General features: G+C 25.6%; 2 protein-coding genes across 2 annotated transcripts; both read right to left on the bottom strand.

Moving 5' to 3' along the window:
- LOC145838633 (large ribosomal subunit protein mL40-like) lies at positions 1 to 6426 on the bottom strand. The gene is made up of 4 exons (XM_082946257.1): positions 6331 to 6426; positions 4768 to 4903; positions 2017 to 2149; positions 1 to 559 (listed from the first exon to the last, which is right to left on the bottom strand). The coding sequence occupies exons 1-4, from the start codon at positions 6404 to 6406 to the stop codon at positions 359 to 361; spliced, it is 546 nt and encodes a 181-aa protein (XP_082802383.1). The 5' UTR covers positions 6407 to 6426; the 3' UTR covers positions 1 to 358.
- Positions 6427 to 9338: 2912 nt separating this feature from the next.
- Positions 9339 to 10625, bottom strand: LOC145837932 (apoptosis regulator BAX-like). Its single transcript, XM_082945425.1, has one exon. It carries the CDS (start codon positions 10433 to 10435, stop codon positions 9863 to 9865), a length of 573 nt encoding a protein of 190 aa, XP_082801551.1. The 5' UTR covers positions 10436 to 10625; the 3' UTR covers positions 9339 to 9862.
- Between the last annotated feature and the right edge of the window lie 906 nt (positions 10626 to 11531).

Below are 11531 nucleotides of genomic sequence, written 5' to 3'. Positions count from 1 at the left end.
CTTTTATTTAAAGACGAAGTAGCTACCACAAGATTATGAAAACTTAGTTTTTATCAAAATAAACTGGTTTATTAATCTATATTGATAAACTTAAAAAAATATTTTAAATTAAAGATAAACTAAAAGTAAAAGTTGTTGCAATCTCCAAAAACATGCATTTATAAAAAATCCAAAAAAAAGACCTATCTAATTAATATTTACTAACATATAAATATTGTTAGACAAAAAATTAAGAACATTTTTTCCTAACAACTTTATTTTCGTCAATACTATTTTTTCCCTAATTGGTACTAAACTATATTAATAGCTTTAAAAACATTTATTAATATTAGTTAATACATTAGTATAATGTTTTTAACTATCTGTTCAAGGGGTCGCTTTCATCAACGGAATTGGGGGGTTTTTGGGGCAGGAAACCCCCTAATGGTGCCTGGTAACCGGGACGGGGCGGGGTTTGTACGGGGCCCCTGCAGCTGAAGCTGGTGGTTGCCATGTCAACCTTCAGTGCCTCGTTGTAAAGAAGAGGGGAAATTTTCTTCAATTCTCCCAACGCGTGTTGCTGGAAAATATATCAAAAATTAAATTTACTTTTACAGCTTCGTTAAATCGTAATATATTTTTTAAAACAAAACGTCTTTTTATGGAGATAAAACTTTTACCCAATAATATATTGTTAGGTTTATTTACTTGATGTGTTAATAACTTCTTTAACCAATCAATAATTTTAAAATAAAAGGAAGTAGTTAAACAACCAATGATTCAAAATAAATAAAGAACCGACTTAAAATATTGTAAAAAAAATTCATATCCCCTTCTACCCTCAATTAAGTTGTAAATAGGTTCAGAGTTGAACACTTAATGTATTAATAACTTCTTTGATCATTCAAATATTTAACTATAAAAATGTTTCAATTAATTTTAAAATAAAACATTCAATTTAGTTGTAAGTAGGTTCAGAGTAAATTAAAATAAAACTTTATTTGACTAAAGTAAGTAGAAATAACCAAAAATATATTTCAAAACTTTTCATAATAAAGTTTTAAAATCTACCAATAAAGCCAGATGTTAGACCACGTGTTATACAAAATAGTGATTTTTTTTATAACATCTGTTTAAATCAAAAATAAGAATGAAATTTTAGAAATGACAATCAAATTGAAATAGAGCTTAAACAGAACTGTAACTTAATTAGAAGTTTTTTAATGATAATAAATAAAAATAATTCTTTCTAACACTTATTACTTTAAGCCAAATATTCAAACTACTACATTTAAAGCTTTAGGGGGCAGGGGGAACCCAACACTTTTTACAAAAAATGACTTGGTATTTATATGAAAACTTTAAGTACAAACTCCAAGCTGTTTTTTTATAGAAATCAAAATATCATTTTACTTTTGAGATATTTTATTTTTTGTAAAAAGTTTCCGATACAAAATGTATAGACCACGAATTTATTGGGGGTCAATTTTCTTAGAAATTTAAAAAATTACAAAAATATATCTCCTCATTCATTTTTTTTAGCAATCTTTTTCAAATTTTCAGTATATTTTCCTCAAAGTATAAGAATAACTTATACTTTTGAATTTTCATAATTTAAAAAATAAAAACAAATTGAAAAACACTAAAAAAAGCTTTTTTTTAAGGTATTTATACTTAAAATTTTTCAAGTCTAAAGTAACACGTTTTTCTTATTGTATAAAGTAAATACTGTTAAAGTTTTAAGAATATTGCTTAAAAAATTTAAGAGAGGATAGATTTTAAATAAAATAATCTTTTTTCGCTGTTTTAGTTGTCCCTTCCCATAGGGAACATATTATGCGGCCCGACTTTGACAGGTCATATCTCAAAAAGTAATATTTTTAAACGGTAAAAAGCAACTTGAAGCTCAGTAGAAACTCTAAGTAACAACTTGTTAAAAACATGGCAACCCCCGTATGGCTTTAATAACAACTTGCTTTAATGCGTACTTTTTATTTAAACGGTTTATATGGCCATTAGTAAACTGTTATATCTAACCTGTCTCCTTATTAATCTTTTAACTTTTCTGTCGTGTTCCAACTTTAGAAAGTTGTTGTAGGTGGCCCACCTTTTCAATAATAAATCTCTTTCTTCAATTTCGTCCTCCGTTTTCATTGCCACTTTTCTTTGTCTGAAATAAACACAATAAATTTATTAGAAATGAGGAGAACTTTATTTGACACCACCATACTTTTTAACGACTCAGTAAAATTTACTGAAAACTTTTTTCGTTCTAACTGTTTGATTTACAACATAAACAGCTTACTAAATATTAATAAAATTGTTCTTGCAAATATAACACATTAAGATAAATATTACTTAAACACATTTAATTAAATTGTCAAACAAATAGCAATAATAATAACTCTTTAACTTATGTGTATTTAATTGTTCAACACCTATACACTAACAAATCGTTTCAAGAAGCAAGTTACAAATTAAAGAAAAATGTCTATAAAACAATAAGTTGTTAATTCTAACCTAAAAATATATTTGAAAATAGTTTTCACAAAAATATGTACATGGTGTACATGCAGTTTTAGTAGTAAGGTGTGTGCATGAAGTGAGTTTTAATGAAATGGAAATTTTTGTTTTGTCTCTCATTAAAGCAAATAAGCTAGACTGAGCTAAATCAAACTAGCTTGAGTGAGCCTGAGTTTACTGAAGTAAAAGGTTTTAAATAGTTAATCAAAATAGAGTACTTTAAATATTTTGAAAAAAGAAAGGACTTATTAAATAAGAAAAAAAGCTGATTTTGAAAACTAAAATATCCGTTGAGATTTTTTAAAATTCAACTTAGCTTGAGTTTAAAATAATGAGATTTTCTATTTTGTATGAGTCAACTCTTACTATTAGTATTTATAGATAAATAAATTGAATGTTATAGTTCCTTAGTTTTGTCAGTACTGACTTTTATAAAGGTGTAAACATTCAAGTTAACATAAATTTATTTATTCTTGGTTTGAGTTTCAATTAAGTATAAATATTTCAATGTAATAAACAATAAGAAAAAAGTTTAAAACAAGTTTTTATAATACATACAACGGACATACTGCTCAAATAGTTTATATCTCAGCTCAACCCATGCAGTGTGTACACTTTTAAAAACTTATAAAATAACTTAATATTTTTAAATTATAATTTAAAAAAAAAAACATTGAATTTCTGATATACTAAAAAAGAAGTTTATTGATTATAGATTTTTTTTATTTTACTAAAAATGTTTAATGCTTTAAATAAACTCAAAAAATTATAGTTATCTTCTGTGAAAACTTAAGAGTTATAGTTTAACTTTTTAAATTTACTAAAAAAAAGTCCTTTTATCCATTTTACAAAAAAGTAGTTCAACATCGTATTGTTAAAACAGTTTAAGTATATTGTTTATAAATAAATGTTAAAAAATACAATACAGCTTTTTTTATGCTAAAATTTGTTTTTATTTTAATACCAATGCAATATATTCTCTTTCAGCTTTTCTGAGCACAGTCTATAGAGCTGTTGTTCTGCGACCGACATTAAATAGATAAAGTTAAGCAAAAATAGTTGTAACAAATACTACTTTATATGTCTTTATTTAAAAAAATACATACTTTTATTAACACGCCAATATTTTTATTCGGTTTTATTACTTTAATATTGGTAGATTTTATTCCGTTAAATTTAATCAAGTGCATTATATTTTAGTTAAAAAAGCTGCAATGTAAATAATATAAACATAACATAATAACAATATAAACTAACAAAATAAATCAAAAATTACACGAAAATTTGTATGCAATATCAAAATAAGAAGTTAAGAGACTTCATACTAAAATTAGTTTGCTTTTTATAAAATCAAAACATATTAGTACAAAAAAAAATCAATATCACAAACTAGTTGACAAAAATAATTTATGGAAAACAACTAAATTTAGTTCTTCAAAATTTTATATAAAATATTTTTTTTTTCAAGAAAAAACAACACCCTACTAACAGAACTATTTCATAAGTTTCATCAGTTTTTTTATACGTAATTTGATACTCATATAACAAAAATTAAATCAGCTTCAAGTTTGCTAATTAGTGCTTCTAAAAAACAAACACCATTATATAAGTATAAAGTTAAAACTATATTAAACTGATTTTATCTGCATAAACATATGACACCTAATTAATACTTAAATTATTTAACTTTACATTTAACTTTATTTTACTTTATTCTAAAAATAAAACAAAATTTTAATAAAGAATTAAATAATTATCTACAACATCTATTCAAATGATTATTTCAAATGGTATTTTTTGTTGTACATAATTTAAATTACAAACCAATTGAAAACTTTTTTTTATAAAAATGAAATTACACTCGCTTACATCTGTATAAACTTATTTAAATAAAGTTTTAAAAGAAAATATTTTATAAAACTAGTTTATTTATTACATATTACTAAAAATAGTCAAAAGTTTTTTTTTTTGCAAAAAATATTACGCGATCACTGATAAGCCAAAAAAAAATAAATAAAAGTAAATCAACAGAAATTAGAGGGCTTCTAATGACCTTCTTTTTAGCATAAAAAACAAACAAAATTAAATAAAGAAAACAAAACTAGTTAGTTAAACAAACAATTAATAAGTAATACCAATAAAGGTAAACATAACAACAAAAACTAATTAAAACAAATTCTAAATAAATATAATTTAAACTGTTTTTATTAAATATTTAAAACAAAACTAATGCAATTGTATAGAACAAGCAAAACGAAATCAAACCTGCTGTCTTCCAGCCACTTAGGATCGGTGTCGAAATCAGTCACCGGTATTTTCTTAACACTCGCTTTCTCCATCTTGGCTATCAATTTCGTCTTCCTGGCAATTTGCGCCTGCTTCATCAGTAATGACACTCCCCCTGTTGGGATGAAAAAATTTGGAATTATAATATTTTCAAAGATAAAAGACTTTTTTTATTAAAAAAATTATAATTATATTAACAATTATACCATCCCTCCTGTTGGGATGATATAAAAAAAAATGGAATTATAAAAGTTATGAATATAAAACTTATTTTATTAAAGAATTTAATAAAATAGTTTTAACAGGAGAATAAAATAAATTCAAGTACTGCTTATTTGGAACAAATCAGCTTTTTTGAAGTACTACAATAGTGTTTATATTGCTTTTAATTGCCCCATAAACAGGTATTTAGTTTTAGTCATCGACATTTCAAATTTAAGTTTTTTTAAGTAGTCAAAACAACCCTATACTTTTTGATTTATTTATATTTTTCAGTAAATATTTTTTAATTTAAAACTACTCGTTTTTTATATGTGCAAATAATTTATTTTAATTCAAAACTGAAATATATTTTATATTCAATTTAATGACTTCATTTTTCAGTTTATAAAAATACAAATTTATTATTTTTGCAGGTATAAGCATAAGGTTCAATCATGTAAAATTGCTGTTACTCAAAGTCTTATAAAACTTAATGAAAATATTTTCATTAGTTTGAACCAAATTTTTATAAATCTAGGACTATTTTGTTATTTAATTTAAAAACTATTGTTAGTAATTAATATTTTTTATTTCTAGTTTGCATTTAACTGTGCTAGGGTCATTTTTCACTTGATCAACTTTTTCTTGAGCCATAATTTTTGGGGTAGGAGTCTAAAATGCACGAAGGGACTTTTTTGCACAGAGTAAATTTTACACGGTTGAAAAAATTTCTAAGTATTACCTTTTGATTAACTTTAATTAATGATCAACTTTTTTTACTACCACTATTACTTCTTACCCTTACCCTCGTATGATATTTTTCTTTTTTTTTGTTTTTTTATAAATTAGTTTATAACATTTTTTATTTTTTTCTTATTTTTTTATTAATAATTTTTATTAGGTTTTTTTTTCTATCATTGTTACCCCTAACCCTTACCCTCGGTCAACAACTTATTTTTTTATTCTTGTGCAAAAATGACCCGTTGTGCAAAAATATCTTCGTGCATATATAACCCGCTTCCTTATTTTTGATAGTTCTAACTTTTAGGTTTATTTTTCTACTTGATAAAATTAATAAATTTTATTTATTCTTGGAAAATGGTGAGCATGTTTTTGCAAGAAAAAAATTTAACTAGAGAAATTTGAAAAGTAAATGTTTTAACTAGAATAAAATTTTGAACTTGATTATAACTTGACTTTTGACCACTTTTTTTTAATTAATTATTATTTTGACTAAGTTTTCTTTCATAATTTATTTACGCGGATCCAATTTTTATCACAAAACACATATTCAATTAATTTAAAATGAAACTTTTATTATCTAATATCAAACAAACATACCTGAACCCTGCATACCAGCTTGTAACCTGCTGTTCAAATGGAAACATCTCGCTAACAACAAGCTTTGTGACGTCATAATTGATTATTTTTAAGTCTATGTAGATATTTTTTAATATTATTATAAAAAAAAGAAGTATATCTGTTTATTTTATCTTTAACTTTTAACTTAAGTACTTATGGAAACTAAGTATTTATGGAACTTAACTGAGTATTTGTGGAAATTCTAAAATATCAATTTGATACCAACATGATATTGTAGTTATTTTATAGATATTAAACTGTTTTTAAATTATATAATTAAAAACATCATAACTTTTAGTGTACATTCAGGTAAAAATAAACTTTGTGTATTGGAAACAAACAATATTGTCTTACGTTACCACTTGCAATGAAAATATTATTAAAATTTTGTATAGTATAAGTTAATATTTGAGAGGCTTAGTTTTCCTACAGCTAAAATTTTAAAAGGTATCAATGTTGAAAAATTTGCACACGAATATGTGGTAAAATCTCAGATTTTAGAATTTTGCTATTTATTTAATTAAAATTCTTACTACTTTACAGGAAAAGTATTCAAGGAAAACATTTAAAATAAATAAATATTACCATTTAAATAATTTATTCCTAATAAAATTTGAAAAACAGTGTTGAAATTTGTTATTACTTTAAAAGTCTGAAAATGAAAAGTTTAATTAATTTTAAAAACTGCTTAAATCAAGTTCATGTAAACTAAGTTAGCTTACCCCTTACACAAAAACTAATAGTTTTTATTTCACAAAAAAACTCAAAAAAAAATTATGATTAAGCACTCAGTTTTTCAAACAGAGTGCACCAGCGAACAGTAGGTTGTAAGAAACAATGGTTAAGATTAGCTCACAACTTGATGCCGAGTCCATCTTTTTAGTCTTATCTTCCCTAGTTATAAATTTGAATCTACTAGTTGTACTAATGCATGAAAAACAAACTACTCATACATTCACCGAAAACTTTAGCTAATATTACACTGGTAAGCTTTGGTCAAAGTAAGAAGATTTGTGTTTTTACCATGGTGAACGTGCACAAATATATTTATACACAAAAAGAACGTTATTACAACCAATATTATATTAAGTAGTAAAATGCAAAAGGAGAAAAGTGTCAAGGTACTTGAATTTTCAAGTTATTTATTGGAAAAAATATGTACTTCTTTCACCAGTAGTTCTCTAAAACTCATATATGACAAAAATTCTAGGAGTAGTAGAATACTTCTTAATTGTAAACGAAAGTAATAATTTTTACAATTTTAAAACTGTTTTATAATATTTTTTTTATTTCTAAATTGTTTTAGTGGAACAAAATAAAACTCAAAAATAGTATACTTAGTATAAAAAAAAAAGAGTAGAAATTTTTACCTAGTATGCACTGAACTTAGTTTGTAATAATTTCTTGAGAAGAGCTTTAAAAATTTTTAGTACCACAGATTTATACTGTGTTTGCAATTCAAAAATGAAAAAAAAAACATGTTAAAAATGATCTGTGAATAAAAAAATTGGCCATTTTTGAGTAACATTGAAATATACATAATACTTTAAAAAAATTTTTTAATTGCTAGTTACATAATTAGTAAAAAATACGTGAAACTAACTAAATTAATTATAATCAACAATTAAATATTTAATTATAAGACAAATATAAAAACCACAAAAACAGTATTTCAAATGTTTGCAAATTTTGAGTGTGTTAAATAAGTTAATTTATAATTAATGCACATAACAGCATCATTGTTTTACTTTATTAATTGGAAATTATATGTTTTCTACATACAATTAGCTAAAAAGTGCTAGCTGTGAAAATCTAAGTTTCACCTATCAATTATGATTAAAAATTAAAAATATAATATGAAACAAAATACAACTCAAAAGCTAATGTTTAAAATATATCTAGTACCAATTAAAAGAAATAATTTACTTTAAGCTTAGCCATAATCACACATAATTATCCCTTTTTTTCCTAATTTTTAATCTGAAAAACTTTCTGGTTATATCAATAAATTACATTCATGATAAAAGAAGTCTGAAAATACTTAACAAAATGTTTTGAAATAAACCTTCTTTAAAACAATTAAAATCACAAAAACATTTTTCCTTAAGTTTATTTTTATCAAACTTAGCTAAACATGCGTTTGAAAATTTTAGTTAAGTAAGATTTATTTCTTCAGTTAAAACCATTGTCATTTCTCCTAAAAAATTGTAAAAATGATCTAACATTACTTTGCTTACACTTGATAACTACTTTAATTGAAGATATGAAAACCAATTTTTTTATGCTTTGTAATTATCTATTGATCTGTAAAAAACAAATAACATTTTAATGATCAGAGTGCAAGAAATATTTAAATTTAAACAACAAAACTAAACTTTGAAAATCAACATTAAAAGTTATTATTAACGTGTTAGTTAAACTTTGATTAAAATTACATTATCTGTAAATATTTCTAAACAATAAACTTTTTGTAGTTACTGAAAGCTTATGTTGATTTAAAAACAAAATCAATTCATACTGAAAAGTAAATAAAAATGGTGGCAAAAAATAACACAACTTTGTAATTAAAGCTTAGACATGTAAATAAAAATTTAAAAACATTTCATCTATAGTTGATAAAAAAAATTTAATCTTAATATTTATTGAGTAGTAATACGTATATAAGTATCAAAGTTTAAATAGTACAGTATAAAACCAAAGCAATACAATATTTAGTTTGAAAAATATGTAAAGATTACTTTGTAATAGCAAATACCAATAGCTTATGAGCACATAAAATATTTAGTAGTAGATCAATAAAAGAAAAAAGGCAACTAATTCAATAAATCAAAATATTTTATAATCAAAACTAGTAAAAACGAACAAAATCTAACTAACTTTTTTTTAATTAATTTGATTGATTATTTAAAAATTTCAAATGATAAGCTAAAACCATGTTAAAAATAAAAGCCAAATCTGATACTATATTTTCTTAAGACTGTGGTACAAATATTAAATTTTTAGTTCATCATTACCAACATATATATGAATAATCTACCTCAAGTAAAAAGCTGCATATTAATAAAATAAAGTTTTAAATATAGTTCAAGTGAGTTGAAGAATGCAGTTTTGTTAGTAAAGACTAATTTTATTTATAGGTTGACAATAAAGTATTTCAAAGCAAAATGGTTAAAACTAATGAAGAATATATTTAATTAGTAAAAAGGTAGTACAGTTCAGTAGTATAGTACAGTCCGAGACATGCACCAAAGAATGTTAAATTAACTTGCTCAAGTTCACAAATAAAAACTCAGTTCAATGTGAGTTGAAGAATGTAGTATTTTTAAATGTAAGCACTATATATAAGGTAGGTAGTACAGTTTTAAAGCAATTGAGTTTAGAATGTTTATCAAAGAATGTCTAAATCAGTTTTCAGTTGACAAAAACATAATGTTAAGTTCCCACAACACAGAGGAAATATATGATTTAGTTTCACAGCACTTTCTCTCTTATTTTCACCATAAAAAATCCATCACTTTTTAACCAATGAGAACACAAACAGCCCAACAGTTAACCCAATCAGGGTGCTGAAAGCCACACTGTTGGCTCCCAGCCACTCCCTGACCATCTGCCACCCACCTCTGCCCACGATCCACCTCCCCACCTGCTTGACAATGTACCCTGACACCCACGAGATGACGCTCCTGAACCACGGCACCGCGTCCAAACCATCCTCAATCATCCTGAGGAGCATGCGGTAGCCAAAGAAGAAAACGGCCACAATCCTGCCCCAGGAGAAATTCCCGTCCTCAAAAACTTGGGAGCAGATTTTCCAAAATGTCTCTTTTGATTTGGAGGCTGGTAGCTGGTCCAGTAAGGAGTTGATCCACGCGTCTGCTGATATGTCATCTCCAATGGAGCGGAGGGTCACCGCAATGTTGGACAAAGTCTCATCACTAAATCCTAAATCCGGGAGTTCCCCTAGTCCGTTTTGAACGGCTGCATCTCTTATGACATGGGCGTTGGGGTGGTTATCAAGTACGGCCCTTTCCTGCATGAAGTGGCTGAACAGGTGACGGGTCTGGTGGGCAAGCATGCTGCTCATGTCAGGGCTTGAGGTGGAAGACCCACTTTGGTTGTCACGGGAGCCACTGTGGTTGTCATAGGGACTGTTGAAAGGTGGGCTCACATCAGAAGAGCTGGTGGAAGGGGTGTCAACTTGTTTTTGATCATCTTGTTGCTGGTCTTTGTGAGGAGCCGAGTTGCTGGCGTCCCCGCCTCCTCCTATGTTTTCATTCATGTTTTCTATAAATATAATAAAATAACTGAAAAATAAAAATAAATTTAAAACTATAACCAAATATATGTGTTGACTTTTTGGAACATAAAATGAATAAACATCTAGTATGAGGTGATTTTAAGGGCAGTAAGCTTCTGTATAAGTTTGTTTATACTTCCTTCTTTTAATTTATATACATGTCACAAAAAAATATACTTATATAAGGGAACTAAACAAATTGAATAAGTTTAAAGTGTTTTTTTTTAATCTTTGATTTTCAAATGGAACATGTATTTTTATAAATAAAAACCTTATATTCAAAAAAACTCAAATCCTTAATTGCTTTAAAAAGAGATGAGATAGACCTCTATGGGTTTCCACTCACAAAGTCAAATAAATAGCCTGAGTGATTATAATTAGCAATTTTTAAGAAGTTATTAAAATACTCAGAATAATTTAGGTATTTTTGGCACAACTACCAAAAGGCCAATGTAGTATAATTATATTTTAGTGTGCACTGTGCAGTAAATTATTTAAGTAAAAAACAAGTCTAAACTATATGCATAAAAAGTTTTGTTTATTTTTATAACTATTTTCAAAGTCATCAACATGTTTAATATTTCATGCCTTTAAAAGCTTAATTTAATAACAAAGTTTATTGAAATAATTAGCCTGCTGTGCACAGTTTTTATTCAGTGATTTACTGCAACTAGTTTTTGAAGATGCTGAGAATCACTTCTATTTTGCTTTTATATAAATATGCTTTTAATTTCTTATTGAACACTTTAAGAACAAATATATGCTTTTAAACTTAATTTTTATAAAAGGCTATGAAAAATAACTTTATCTTCGAACACTTAAAAATGGTTGACACAAATAGATGTTCAATTTAATCTAGTGTTTTCTTTTGTTTTTGTTATTT

The sequence above is a fragment of the Thalia democratica genome, chromosome 6 (genome assembly GCF_965202585.1).
Source record: "Thalia democratica chromosome 6, ktThaDemo2.hap1.1, whole genome shotgun sequence".
Lineage (NCBI taxonomy): Eukaryota > Metazoa > Chordata > Thaliacea > Salpida > Salpidae > Thalia > Thalia democratica.
The sequence above is the reverse complement of the archived record's forward strand: the minus strand, read 5'-3'. Positions and strand labels throughout refer to the sequence as shown.

Bases quoted from the DNA above. Each gene is read 5' to 3' on its own strand.
- LOC145838633 (XM_082946257.1), bottom strand. From the start codon at position 6,406: ATGACGTCACAAAGCTTGTTGTTAGCGAGATGTTTCCATTTGAACAGC. The intron at 4,904-6,330 runs GTATGTTTGTTT...TCATCCCAACAG, and splicing joins AGCTGGTATGCAGGGTTCAG to GGGGAGTGTCATTACTGATG. The intron at 560-2,016 runs GTTAGATATAAC...TATATTTTCCAG, and splicing joins AAAGATTAATAAGGAGACAG to CAACACGCGTTGGGAGAATT.
- LOC145837932 (XM_082945425.1), bottom strand. From the start codon at position 10,435: ATGAGCAGCATGCTTGCCCACCAGACCCGTCACCTGTTCAGCCACTTC.